Source organism: Pristiophorus japonicus, chromosome X, assembly GCF_044704955.1.
Source record: "Pristiophorus japonicus isolate sPriJap1 chromosome X, sPriJap1.hap1, whole genome shotgun sequence".
In the NCBI taxonomy this organism is placed as follows: domain Eukaryota; kingdom Metazoa; phylum Chordata; class Chondrichthyes; family Pristiophoridae; genus Pristiophorus; species Pristiophorus japonicus.
This window is the reverse complement of record NC_092010.1, coordinates 36,619,246-36,634,025: the sequence shown is the minus strand read 5'-3', so window position 1 is coordinate 36,634,025 and position 14,780 is coordinate 36,619,246. Positions and strand designations below refer to the sequence as shown.

General features: G+C 46.7%; 1 protein-coding gene across 1 annotated transcript in view; it reads right to left on the bottom strand.

The window, feature by feature from the left end:
• LOC139240988 (ceramide synthase 6-like) overlaps positions 1–14,780 on the bottom strand; it is a 108,725-nt gene that overhangs the window by 12,164 nt on the left and 81,781 nt on the right. The window contains exon 9 of the mRNA XM_070869640.1: positions 5,079–5,235. Coding sequence (XP_070725741.1) covers positions 5,079–5,235 — 157 coding nt within the window. The remainder of the gene's footprint in view (positions 1–5,078; positions 5,236–14,780) is intronic.

The following is a 14,780-nucleotide window of genomic DNA, read 5'->3' as shown; positions in this document are numbered from 1 at the left end:
TTCCACAAGGGGAGTTGTGAAAACTAAAGATAATATGGAACAATGTTTTATTTAGGGGTTGATTGATCACTTGTCTCGACAGACCAGAAACCGGCATGTACCTTTATATCTGGGGGCTCCAGATTGACACACATTCTTAACTGAGGGACAGAATAACAGGAGTAGGCCATTTGACTGCTACTGTGTTAGCCAAGTTAGCATCTTTTCCTTGTAATCCGAATTCCGTGCCTTTTCGCCCTCCCCCACCCCCCACCAATAGCCTTTCTTCCCGAGTAAACATCACAATGAATTCTGCATCTATGGCGATCTGGGACCAGGTGCTCCACATTCTCAAGTTTTTCCCAAATTCACTTTTAACTGATTTGCTCAATTTCGAAGAATCTGTCTCGTTCTTGATTCTAGAGGGCAGAGTCGTTATTACTCCATTTACCCGTTCAACTCCCTACGTTATTTTAAATGCTTTGATCAGATCGCACCGCTTAACCTTCTTCATCTCCAGGAATAGAGGTCCAGTTTACACACACTCATCATATCTCCGTGCCTTCTGCCTCACTGGCGATGAGCTAAGAGTATAAACCAGGGACTAAATTAGAGCCTTCCTGGTGTGTGTGTGTGTGTGTGTGTGTGTGTGTGTGTGTGTGTGTGTGTGTGTGTGTGTGTGGACCACAGCAGGCTAGTGGAATTATCAACCAATACCCGGAAAAGCTCATGAGGAGCATTTAAAAAGAAAATGGAACATCCCTTGCAGTTAAAGCCTTTCTTTCCTGAACTTACAACATGACAGTATATTGATGGTATATTAAGGTATATTGAATGCCTTTTATGGCCTGGAATATCTGCATGATTTCATTCTTGGTGGCTGGTTAAGGCAGCATGTTACTTACTGGCGATAATTGCAGCCACTTAGTGCACTGTATACAGGTTAAGTGGTTATCGTGCTATCATTTCAGGCTGCGATGTGTCAGTTATTATCATGCAAAGCAAAGGGGGTGATGGAATCGTAGAGCATTCCAAGAAAGATACAAGCCCATGCAAAGCAGAAAAGGTTGCACATTGTGAAATAATCAGGCAAAGTGTTGGGACGACTGACTCCAACAATTGCAGCACTTACAAGCAAAAGGTCCCACTTCCCAGAATTCCCGGTGTACAGAGACAAAGAATAAAACACAAGGGGAAAAACACAGAAACAAAATGAAACCAAATCTTGTCCCACAGAAAAGACAAGTTAAGAAATTCTTCTGCATTTGGACTGTTTTGAGCGATTACACACACACACGCACACGAAACAACACCGCCAACACCAACAGCAGCAGGATCCCGAAGCACAGGTGGCACATCACTAATTCATTCACCATTGAGTTCATTCTCTGTAGCTTCCTCCTCTCCCGCATTTCACTTCAAAAACATGTAATACATTACCTTTCAGTAGCTGCAAAACCACCAAATAACATCTAATGAATCAGTTAAAATTCAAAACTAAATTATAGTCTCTAATAAACTGCAGGCCAGAGCAAGACCTCTACTCCCTGGAGGCATGAGCCCCAGCCCCTTGAACTGTGACTACCCCCCCCCCCCCCCGGAACCACCCCCCTCCCTCCCCGGCCCCTCAAACTGTGACCCCCCCCGGCCCACGCCCCCGAACTGTGACCTCCCCCAGACCCCTGAACCACCCCCCCTCCCCTCGAACCGTCACCCCCCCCATCCCCAAAAACACCACCCCTCAGCCCCTCAAACTGTCACCCCATGAACCCCCCCCTTCCAAGCCCCTCAAACTGTGAACTCACTGAACCCACCCCCCAAACTGTGACCCCCCCCCCACCCCCGAACTGTGACCCCCCTCCCCCAGACCCCTGAACCACACCACCTCCTCCCGGCCCCTTGAACTGTGACCCCCCGGCCCCTCAAATGGTCAACCCCGAACCACCCCCACCCCCCAAACTGTGTGTAGGAGACGCAACAGTTACATAACTGTTGGTGTTCTGCTGCGATTTATCATCTGGCAGGGGGGCGCGTGGGGGACTGTCTCAAGTCAGATGCGGGTGCTAAATATGCTGTCAGAGTGCTGGGTGCCATTAGTTGGTGAAAGTGGAAATGAGAAAGATCACACCCCTCCTACGCTACGCTCCGGGGAAATAGGTTAAGAGATCAGTGAAACAGCAATACTTATGCGGTGTGAACACAAACATGCAAATGTCATCACAAAGAAAATATCCTGGACATGAAGTTTAGGGCAAGAGTGTTCTCAAATATGCCCCTCCCCACAGTTTGCTTTCTCCCCGTCTCTCCTGAAGGGAAAACCATACTGGGAATGGGTGCCCAGGACCTCGGCCTAGATAGTGGGCAGTGGAACGTTTCAAACCATGAGGGCGATGTAGCCAAGCCCCATCCTGTTCTTGTGTCAGCCGTGGCTCAGTGGGCAGCACTCTCGCCTTGGAGTCCGAAGGTTGTGGGTTCACATCCCACTCCAGGAACTTGAGCTCATAAATCTTGGCTGACACTCCAGTGCAGTACTGAGGGAACACCACACTGTCAGAGGTGCCGTCTTTTGGATGAGACGTTAAACCGAGGCCCCGTCTGCTCTCTCAGGTGGATGCAAAAGATCCCATAGCACTATTTCGAAGAGCAGGGGAGTTATCCCCAGTGTCCTGGGCCAATATTTATCCCTCAATCAACATAACAAAAACAGATTATCTGGTCATTAGCACATTGCTGTGTGTGGGAGCTTGCTGTGCGCAAGTTGGCTGCCGCGTTTCCCACATTACAACAGTGACTACACTTCATTGGCTGTAAAGCACTTTGAGATGTCCGGTGGGCATGAAAGGCACTATATAAATGCAAGTCTGTCTTTCTTTTATGTTTAAACACACGCCTTGTCCACCGAGGGAAGAAACACTCGACAGTGCTGGGTAACAGGTGCATTCTGCGGAGGTTCAGCCCCCGTACAATGTCACAGAAGCACACCCTTGAACATCGAGGAAAACTAAAATAAAGGCATAACTTTAATAGAGCAACCGAGTATCTCACACGGAGTGTACGCCCACAGTTGCCTGCTCATTTCAATACTAAATTCACTCAAAAGGTGGGGCTCCTGATAAAGGCAGAGATTGTATCAAACATCAGGGAACGTTAAATCACAAACCCAAAACGTCTCCAGGTGTTTACATCAGCATCATAATTGGGTCACATGACAACAGGTCAGATTTTCACCCAAACCCCATGATTAATACCTCCACAAAATGCACAAAGGCAGATTAAACGTCACCTGAAAGAGGAGAGATTTCTCGAATGAAGTTACAATTGAAAATGAATTAACTTGGTCAAGGCACAGGACAGTATTGCGTGGTACTCCCTCGACATTCCGTTCGTAACCAGACTGTCGTTACTCTGGTTCGAGGTTTATTGGTTTGCTACCAGTGAGCAGGATTTGCAGAGAAAGCAGAGACCTCAACCCATTCATTTAAAAAAAAACACTCGCGCTGAAACCCAATCTGAGCGTACATCGTTTGTGTTTCCTTCCTCCTTTCCTGGAGGCCAAGTCGTGATGGCGTATGATTCACTGGGTGCTGGCACTCTTTTGATACCTTGTCCATGTGGCTATTTGAGATGTATGAGCCCAGTGAGAGGGTCAGGCAGCCTGCAACAATCAATGGTGGGGGGGGGGGGGGGGCCCACACAAATCAGAGCTGAGCCAGATCTTGGCCACACGTGCACACTTCCAGCAGGGGGTCACTGGACAGCCGGAAACAGAGTCTGAAATTACTCAGAGTAACTGGGCCTACTGTATCGGCCTCATCGCCAACTCTGCTGAGACCTCGAGAATCTGGTTTGTCTAGCTCAGCTTAACTAACTAGCTTAACCAGTTAAGGCATCCGGGAAGGGGGGGGGGGGGGGGGAGCGGTGCAAAGAGGAAGTGAACAAAGAACACCTTTAATACTTCAGAAATGGCTTCCGTGAAAGAGGACCAAGGACCAATGCTGAGATCAATAGCATGTTGAGCAATTTTTAAAAAATTAATTCACCTGAATCTGGGCATCGCTGGCAAGGCCGGTATTTCTTGCTTAGTTGCCCAGAGAATTAGAGATTATACGGCACAGAAACAGGCCGTTCAGCCCAACCAGTCCATGCGCCACTCGAGCCTCCTCCTGTCCATCCTCATCTAACTCTATCAGCATAACCCTCTATTCCCTTCTCACTCATCTGCTTGTCCAGCCTCCCCTTAAATGCATCTATTCTATTCGCCTCGGTGGGGAGTTTGAGGATTTTGCAACGGTAAAGGAACAGCGATATATTTCCAAGTCAGGATGGTGTGTGACTTGGAGGTGGTGGTACTCCCATGCGCCTGCTGCCCTTGTCCTTCTAGGTGGTAGAGGTCACGGGTTTGTGAGGTGCTGCCGAAGAAGCCTTGGCTTGTTGTTGTGGTACATCTGGTCGATGGTACACACTGCAGCCACGGGCTTCCCATCGGGACAGGCATCTGGTGACATCATGGAGCTGAAAGTAGCCCAAGCCCGGGAATGTGGGTTTAGTAACTGGGTATGCAGCATTTTCCCAGGGCTGGGATGGCTTTGAATCTGTTCCCAGGCTGGTTTGAAGTCAACGAAAACAAATGGGGCAACTCTGGGAGGCACTGGAGCAGTTAAGAGGAAAGGAAACTCAATATGGCGGGACTTGAGGTAAGAAGTGGGATTTTATTTTTGAAAATATTGAGAACGATTTTTAAAAAGACTGCCTGTGGCATTATAGACAGAGAGTCAAGGCCAAATATAGTCTTCAGGCGAAATGGGGTTAGCGGGTGGGGGAATAACTGGACCAGGGTGCACAGATGTAATTCAGCCCCCATTTTAAAGTCACATATTCTGGAGTTTTAATATAATATTTGGAATTTATATTTATAGCTAAGGAGCAAAGCGAAGGGGAATTTGAGAAGTAGGGCTGGTCAGAGCACAGGAGTTTCTCTGCAGTTCAGGCCTGGCACGCGATGGTCAGGAATACGGTGGTTTACCAGGAACCCGAGCCCAGGGCTCTCGCAAGAGGCAACTGAACAGAAAATAGTCGACTTTCAAAGAGTTGAGAATTACCTTTCCCTTGACGACAGCTTTATATGCGATGCGTATAATGAGATATGACCAGATGCAGTGTAGAACCTGTAGTGTGAGCAACAGGAAATTGAAGAACCACCAGGATGGGTATGCCCCAATGATCTCCCAACTTTCAAACAGTGTTGTGTTTAAAATCCTGAAAATGAAAAAAAAACAACACAAATCAACCTTCACTTTTGTAAACCCTTTCCAGACAAGGCTAATATCCAAGTCTTTGTAAGCATTTGATTTTTTTTTAATATAAAAAAGTGCAACACTTTCTCAGGATCCATTTTAAGTCACATTAAAGGGGGGGGGGGGGGGGTTGGAGGCGGTGGGAAAGGACAGTGTGTGTGGAAGAGGGACTTTTCAAATCAAACAATACTTTTACCAGATAGATAGTTAACCTCTTATTTCCAGGAGACCCTGGAGAGCTGCTCTGGATTGACCCAATGCCAGGAAAGCACATTCCAGCCTAGGAAATCAGCACTGCCAACCTGTAGTGTAGTTCCCAGGGCTGGCTGAGCAGCTCCAAGACTCATTTGAAGCTCTAGTTGTCTGCAATGGAGCCATTCCAGGACACACAGGAACAATCCCTGGAATGGACATCACCAGAGTGGCCCTTGTTAGGACCAGAGGCATAAGAGCATAAGAAATAGGAGAAGTCAGCCATATGGCCCCTCGAACCTGCTCCGCCATTCAAGATCATGGCTGATCTGATCTGATCATGGACTCAACTTCACTTCCCTGCCCGCTCCCAAAAACCCTCGACTCCCCTATCGTTCAAAAATCTGTCCATCTCCACCTTAAATATATTCAATGACCCAGCCTCCACAGCTCTCTGGGGCAGAGAATTCCACAGATTTACAACCCTCAGTGAAGAAATTCCTCCTCATCTCCGTCTTAAATGGGCGGCCCCTTATTCTGAAACTATTCCCCCTAGTTCTAGATTCCCCCACGAGAGGAAACATTCTCTCAGCATCCACCTTGTCAAGCCCCCTCATAATCTTATACGTTTCACTAAGACCACCTCTCATTCTTCTGAACTCCAATGAGTACAGGCCCAACCTTTCTTCATAAGTCAACCCCCTCATCTCCAGAATCAACCTAGTGAACCTTCTCTGAACTGCCTCCAATACAAGTATATCCTTCCTTAAATACGGAGACCAAAACTGTACGCAGTACTCCAGGTGTGGCCTCACCAATACCCTGTACAGTTGTCGCAGGACTTCTCTGCTTTTATACTCTATCCCCCTTGCAATAAAGGCCAACATTCCATTGGCCTTCCTGATTACTTGCTGTACCTGCATACTCACTTTTTGTGTTTCATGTCCCCATGGAAGGATCATCATAGCATTGATAACATTGAGGGTTGAAGTATAAAAAAATACCTGGCAAGAGAATCATTTTAAAAAGAAACAGAAAATGCTGGAAATACTCAGCAGGTCAGGCAGCATCTGTGGAGAGAGAAAGAGAGTTAACGTTTCGGGTCGGTGACCTTTTGTCAGAAGGTCCTGATAAAAGCACATTGACCTGAAACATTAGCTCGGTTTCTCTCTCCACAGATGCTGCCTAACCTGCTGAGTGTTCCCAGCATCCAGTGTTTTGCTTTTGAGAGAGAATCATTTTGTTCCCCCAAGGACTAGGATTTTGCATAGCACAAGCCATTTCAACTTCTGAAGGTTGGATCTTTTCCAGGAATAAACAGGACATCAGAGAGGTTGAGAGAGAATCATTCAAAGTGTTGACATATTCATGTTACAATGCAGTCAAACCCCACCAACAAACCTCAAAACGATATAACCAAACCATCAGAACTAGAAGCATCCTAATCATTGGAACTTTGTTACAAAAGGTGTTGCCGCTGTCAGGTTAAACTGTTTCAGGGGTTACACAACATAACCATCAGTCCAAGAGACCTACACTCAAAATTCAGCCCTAACCTGTTGGCGGTTAATCTCCAAAGCATCAGATTGGAGTATCAGAACTTCTTGAGGCACAAATACCATGTTAGCACTTTACAGAAAGTGCAGCTCCTTAATGGCAAAGCCAGATTAATTGTAACTGTACTTAAAAAGCTGGTTTGTTACAAAAATGGTTGTTACGTGGTCTTAAAGTAGATTACCAGGAATCCCACTCATTTTGGTCCAAGTCGCACGAACGTGAACATTTATAGTCGTTCCTTCATCGTCACTAGGTCAATATCCTGCCATTTGCTACCTGACACCATCATTACAGGGATTGCAGTGGTTCAAGGCATTAGCCCACCACGACCATCTCAGGGCAAATCGGGAGGGGCAGTAAATGCGGCATTGCCCACACCTCCCGAGGGCAAGTCTATCAAACAATGTGGGAGCGAAAGCCCTTATTTCTGAAATGCCTTGCTTTTGGCACAGTCTGGAGATGACACATGGGTTAAAAGTTGAAGCAGCGTTCTGATGAACATGGAGTGTATTGAAGTTTGGACCAAAGCAAAGATGTCTCTACAAAAACCAGATGCTAGACAATGTGGAGTCATTCAGCCATTCAAATGTGTCAATCTGGTCACCTGTGTATTTACAGTAATTCATGGCAAGAGTCGATTGTGGCAATAAGAGTTCAGGACAATGGGTCGTTTAATCTACATCATCTGTTTGTTAATTATTTGTATGTACTGTTGACGTATTTTGTATGGAACATGAAGTTCAAAGACCTGATTTTGTATAAGAGACGGGAGAAGACTGTTTGAGCAGAGACACTAGGATTGGAATGTGTGTCTCATAAGCAGGGAGCATGCACTTCCGTGTACTGCTTTCATCTACATAGTGCTACATGTAACGTGATTCCTGATCGGTATTGAAATGTATCCTGGAATGTAATGTAAACCTGTTCCCATCTGCTCCATGTAATACCCTTATTTGCACAGTACTACATGTAACGTGATTTAAGGATTATACTAAACTGTACCTTGAAATGAAATGCACGCTAGCGCATTGTATGGAACTGCTGTCAGCATCCAAACAAATTGTATGGAATTGCTGACCGCAAGGTACTGAGCTATGTTCCAATGTATTGTGAAAATTTTATATGAATAAAAAAAAAAGGGAGCAGGCACTGGTTTTGTGAAGTGTATGTCTCAATAACTTTCACACTGGTTTTTGTCTAGTATGAAGTTTAAATAAAGACCTGGTCCTGCCATTACTATAACTGACGGTAATCTGATGGTTAAAGCAGCAAAACAAAAAAAAGAGCAAAAAAGCAGTCCAACACAATGAACAGGCTTTCTTTCGGTCAAAATGGAAATCCTTGGCTTGTAATGGGATCCAGGAGTCACCAGTCAGTAAACAGCTAAAAAGAGCTGAGTGGCCCCCGGCCTGCGAGCACCATCGGAGCAGGCCGGGGAGCGGAAGGAGCAGCGAGGCAGCATACCCCTCCAGGGAGCAGCACGTGCTGGGGCAGGAGAGCAACGGCAGTGAAAAGGGACATCATCAAGGTCCAGGTCGGTGATTGGAGCAGGAGCAGAGAGATCGGGGTAAAGGAGCGGCGAGAGACTGTAGAGGGATGTGATCGGGGCCCAGGAGAGGTGTGAGTTCGGGGCCCAGAAGAGTCGAGGGCCCAGGGGCAGCACGGGCCAGCCCACACTGCGATATGTGTGCGCACTAAGTCCATGCATCAGAGCAGGTCTCCAGTCATCTTGGTTAATCCTTGCCACTGGACCAAGACCGAGCTCGGTCAAGCCCGTGTGGTGGCTGGTGTGCAACGGCCACCCCACGTTAAAAAAAATCCACGCACAGGCATCTTTCACCCTTTAGGATGTAGTTCAGGATCTGGAATATTAGGTGGCTTCATTGATTTGGCGTGGAAGCAAGTCATCCTCGTTTCGAGGGACTGCCTATGATGACTGTACTAATAAACTAGACGGTGTGCCATTCTGTTAGGCTGTCATAGGAGGAGGAATTACTTCTCTGAGGGTTGTAAATCTGTGGAATTCTCTGCCCCAGAGAGCTGTGGAGGCTGGGTCATTGAATATATTTAAGGTGGAGAGAGACAGATTGTTGAGCGATAAGGGAGTAAAGGGTTATGGGGAGCGGACAGGGAAGTGGAGCTGAGTCCATGATCAGATCAGCTGTGATCTTATTGAATGGCGGAGCAGGCTCGAGGGGCCAGGTGGCCTACTCCTGCTCCTATTTCTTGTGTTCTTAGCAGTCAATAGTTTGTCTATAGGAGACATACATAGAGCATTGATCTATGTGCCGAAGAAAAGGTTAGTTTTGACTTTTGCCCCATGGGTTCAATACGCAGGAACAAGCTGTGAAATGGTCATTTACATAGTGCTGACGTCCACAAAATGGTTTCCAGTGTAATCTACGCACCTCTACCTTATGTGGTACAATTTCGTAAAACCATTCAAAACAGCGAATGGAACAAGATGAACATAAAACACAAAATTAATAATGAAAAATGTTTTAAAAAACAAAATCCAAAAAGCTTAAAGAGAATGTTATTTTCTCCATTACTCAACAGTGCAATCTGCCATCAGGCTTCTGCTAAAGTTGCCGTGTGGCTACCGATTAGGAGGGTGGTGCTGGAAGGGCCTCGGATGATTCACCTGCCTTATTCCTTGTGAGGAAGCACCACACTTTGTTCCCTCAGATGAGCAGTCGGAGTTAAGGAGCTGGCCGCGCGGCGAGTGGAGATTTGAACCCACACCTTCCCTCTCCCTCAAACAACATGCCACTACGCGGTGTTCAATAGAGCATTTAGGATTTACAGGATTCTGGGATACTAGGAAACATAAGATTCTGACGGGACTGGACAGGTTAGATGCAGGAAGGATGTTCCCGATGTTGGGGAAGTCCAGAACCAGGGGTCACAGTCTAAGGGTAAGGGGTAAGCCATATAGGACCGAGATGAGGAGAAACTTCTTCACCCAGAGAGTGGTGAACTTGTGGAATTCTCTACCACAGAAAGTTGTTGAGGCCAGTTCGTTGGATATATTCAAAAGGGAGTTAGATGTGGCCCTTACGGCTAAAGGGATCCAAGGGGTTTGGAGAGAAAGCAGGAATGGGGTATTGAAGTTGCATGATCAGCCATGATCATATTATTGAATGGTGGTGCAGGCTCAAAAGGCCGAACCGAATGGCCTACTCCTGCACCTATTTTCTATGTTTCTATGTTTCTATTCCATTCCATTTGCTGTGATGGAAATCACTTTCGACCCAACTGTTACACAGCTTCTGTAAGAGTAGGTTGCACTGTGATGAAAGTGAGGAGTTGCTACGAAGCCAAGTTAACCGTACCAGCAACCCTTAAAGCCTCACGCCTCCCATCCCCATCCTACTGCACTCCATGCAACATCCAACGGCACATCTCAGAAAAACACACGACTTGAAACTTACACCGCTGAATGAAGAATCAGAAATTCATGCTGCACATTCTCCCTCCATCCCTTCCATAGGGAATAAGTGAGCCATTGTTTGGATGACATTTACTTGGCCATTTCCTTCCTTGCATCCCTCCGGATTGTTAGCGTGAATATACACAAGCAGGTCAGTTATTTTTATAGATACGCAACAATGCCTGTGGGTACAGTGTTTTGACACCCACACCAATGAACTATTAAACTACGCAATCCAAGACTTTCCTGCTTGTGGGTAGATAGATGGACACATGCCAGTTTCCAGCCTCAAATTCTGAATGAAGCTCAGAATCAAACACGAACAATTTTAACGGAAACATCCAAGTTAATTCTCACTAGTTCCTCTTTAAAATCTTTGGTCAATCTATACTGCCGTTTAATGGTCACGTTGTGCTTTCATTGGGTGCACAGGTTGCGGCAATAAGCATGTAACCACTTACAGTCTAATGGTGAAAATGTTTCACTGCGCCTGGCTAATGACTACAAGCCCCAGGTTAAACCCTAGCAACATTCGGACTGTGGCTTTACTCAAGACGGCAAGTGCCCAATTTCTACCAGGGCAAAAGGAAAATCATGCCAATGTTTCCAGCCTGGGTTACATTTCAAGGACAACTCGAAAAGCTAGTCAAAGTGGCACCGATTAAAGGCGCAAGGATGTCTACATCACTCGGCTTGTCCTTCTTAACCAACCCAAGGCAGCAGTCCATGTTGGAGACCTCTCCTCACGGTACTCCAAGTATGACAATCCCCACATCATCGTTCGAGCAATTTGGAGGCAGACAAGACAGCACCCAGCACAACACAGGCCATTTCCTACATCGACAGCCTCAGAATGTCTTCCACAACCCACACCGTTTGCCAGGCATGCACTGACGTGATGACAGCAGAGTGCACGGACAATTACCATGACAGAGAGGGTTCGTGCCACTTATGGCCACAAACGATAAAACAGGAAACAGCAACAAATATATGGTGGACATTGATAGTTTAAAAAAATTCATTCTCGGGATGTGGGCATCATTAGCAAGGCCGGCATTTATTGCCCGTCACTAGTTGCCTCCCAGAAGGTGGTGGTGGGCCTTCTTCCTGAACTGTCGCAGTCCATGTGGTGAAGTTACTCCCAGTGCTGGTAGCGAGAGAGTTCCAGGATTTTGACAATTGTATCACTATCAATACACACCATGTTCGGTATAGGATCTCCTCCAGTGATTAGAATGCCTTATTATAAACAAGATTTCCCTGCCTCCCCCTTTCTAGAAGACTTGCATTTATATAGCGCCGTTCACGACCACCGAACGTCTCAAGTGTGCTTTACAGCCAAAGTAGTATTTTTAAGTGCAGTCACTGTTGTAATGTGGAAAATGCGGCAGCCAATTTGCGCACAGCAAGCTCCCACAAACAGCAATGTGATAATGACCAGGTAATCTGTTTTTGTTATGTTGATTAAGAGATAAATATTGGCCTGGACACTGGGGATAACTCCCCTGCTCTTCTTCGAAATAGTGCTATGGGATCTTGTACGTCCACCCGAGAGAGCAGATGGGGCTTCGGTTTAACGTCTCATCCGAAAGACAGCACTTCTAACAGTGCAGTGCTCCCTCAGCACTGCAGTGGAGTGTCGGACGAGGTTTATGTGCTCAAGTCCCTGGAGTGGGACTTGAATCCACAACCTTCTGACTCGTGTGCTGCCCACTGAGCCACAGCTGACACAGAGTTCCTCCCTTTTCGACCAATTTTGCTGCCTCTTTCCAGAAGGCATTGGCTCCTTGCTGCTGTACAGTTAAATGGGCGGCAGGTACTTGACGGTATCTCAGCCAAATAGCCATTCTCTGCACGAGGCGAGATGACTAGTCCAATAGCCTGCTAACATCGAAAACATCACAGCCAAGGTCGATCCTGTCCCTTGCAGCAACAAATGGCGGCAGGCAGAATTCTATTCCTTCGCTGCTACTCGTTTGCAGTTTTCATAGAAAAATGGATAGAATCGTGGAATGCAATCCCCCAAAACGCCAAGAAAAATCCTGCAATTCCATGCAATAAAAATAGAATTTGATTTATTCAATCACCAGTGGGCCTAATTACCATCAAATAGATGTCTATGACAGCATTAAAATCACCCAATTATTGTGGTGATAGACTTGGGGGTGGTTTAACCATTTTTAAAGAGCAGTCCAATTTGAGGACAATAAGCTACTTAGCAAGTTTGGCGAAAAGTCAAACAATTGGAGCTAATGGTACAGATGCAGCTAGACAAGATGTTGCTTCTTGCAGCACAATCTATATCTATTGTAAAAATCTTATGTCTGCACTTCATGTGAACTTTACCATTATAAATGCAGAAATGGGAATCAATAATAGAAACTGCCTAATACCTATGTAAAGGTGTCGTGCTGTAATGACATCTTCCTTCCAGTGGAGGCACTGCATCACCACCACTGGTGGGAGGGTGTTATTGCACCATGACTCGTTTTCATCGGCAGTTTCCATTGTAAATGTGGACATTTATAATGCCAATATAAAAATAATAGAAAGCACAACTTTAAAATGGAGAGTGAATCCCATCTGCTTGCCCTGGTCCAATTACTCCTCCACCCTCTAACCTGCTTCACTTGGTCTTGGACCCCCCCCCCCCCCAGCTGCAATGGCATGGGAGATCGTCTAGATACTAACAATACTTTGTACATCTTTGAAGTCCACTTGCTTCCAGAGTGCACAAACAAGCGTTAGAAAATGCAAGATGAGCTGATAAACTGCATGTTGTTGCAATCTCATTTCATTAGTACTGGCCATGGATGGGGGTCCTGATTGAGGAAGAATCATAGAAAGACTTGGATTTATATAGCGCCTTTCACAACCACTGGATGTCTCAAAGCGCTTTACAGCCAATTAAGTACTTTTGGAGTGTAGTCACTGTTGTAATGTGGGAAACGCGGCAGCCAATTTGTGCACAGCAAGCTCCCACAAACAGTAATGTGATAATGACCAGATAATCTGTTTTTGTTGGAAGCCAGAGCATTCACAGATGAACTATTCCATTCTTACATACCAGAAGGTCCGGGTTCAATTGCTGTTCCGTACTGTGTTACAGTCAGGGTTCCTGCCCATTCTGGCATGAAGCCACACAGATCAAAGGTCACAGGTTCCATTCCCGGTCTGCAGATTGCTGCCAGGGTAACAGTTAGGGGGCTACAATTGGCTTCTAATCTCTTAGTGCTGGGAGGAAAATTAGCCAGGGTTGCCGATCCTGATGGCTATTCAGTGACCTAGTCAAAGCCTCCCTGATAAAGTGCAACATCCCCACCGACACCTGGGAGTCCCTGGCCAAAGACCGCCATAAGTGGAGGAAGTGCATCTGGGAGGGCGCTGAGCACAGAGTCTCGTCGCCGAGAGCATGTAGAAATCAAACGCAGGCAGCGGAAAGAGCGTGCGGCAAACCTGTCCCACCCTCCCCTTCCCTCAACGACTATCTGTCCCACCTGTGGCAGGGACTGTGATTCCTGTATTGGACTGTTCAGCCATCAAATAACTCACTTCAGGAGTGGAAGCAAGTCTTCCTTGGTTCTGAAGGACTGCCTATGATGATGATGACGATGCACGTGCGTGAACAATACAGCAGGAGCGGCGAAAGACTGTGGAGGGATGTGATCGGGGCCCAGGATAGGTGTGAGCTCGGGGCCAGGGGCAGCACGGGCCAGCCCACACTGCGATGTGTGCGCGCACTAGGCCCGTGCAGCAGAGCGGGTCTCCAGTCGTCCTAGTTAACCCGTGCCACTGGACCAAGACCGAGCTCTGTCAAGCCCGTGTGGTGGCTTGGTGTGCAACGGTCACCACACGTTAAAAAAATCCACGCACAGGCATCTTCCACCCTTCAGGATGTAGTTCGGGTCCTTCATTGAAACACCTGTGAACTCATCCTTTTTTGGCGTGGAAGCAAGTCATCCTCATTTCGAGGGACCGCCTATGATGATGATGAGTGAACGATGGAGAGACCAGCATCAGGCTCCACTGTGATGCCTTCCACGATTGAAAAAGTCTGCCAACACTCACTTGCTCGGCCCATACTTGACTGGTGAGTATTTCCAGGCTATTCAACCTTGGAATGGCCACTTGGGTGAGGTGCTGGGGCGCCCGGAATTCACCTAGACACACATACTGCACCTGAATTAAACAGAGAATAAGGAGAACTAGCAGCTTGTTACAAGGCAGTATATCCAGTCACAAAAAAGGAGGTTACACGGTTAATCATTACTACCCCGTAACACACCGCACACTCGTTCTTTAAGGTAACATTTGCTTTATTTTGG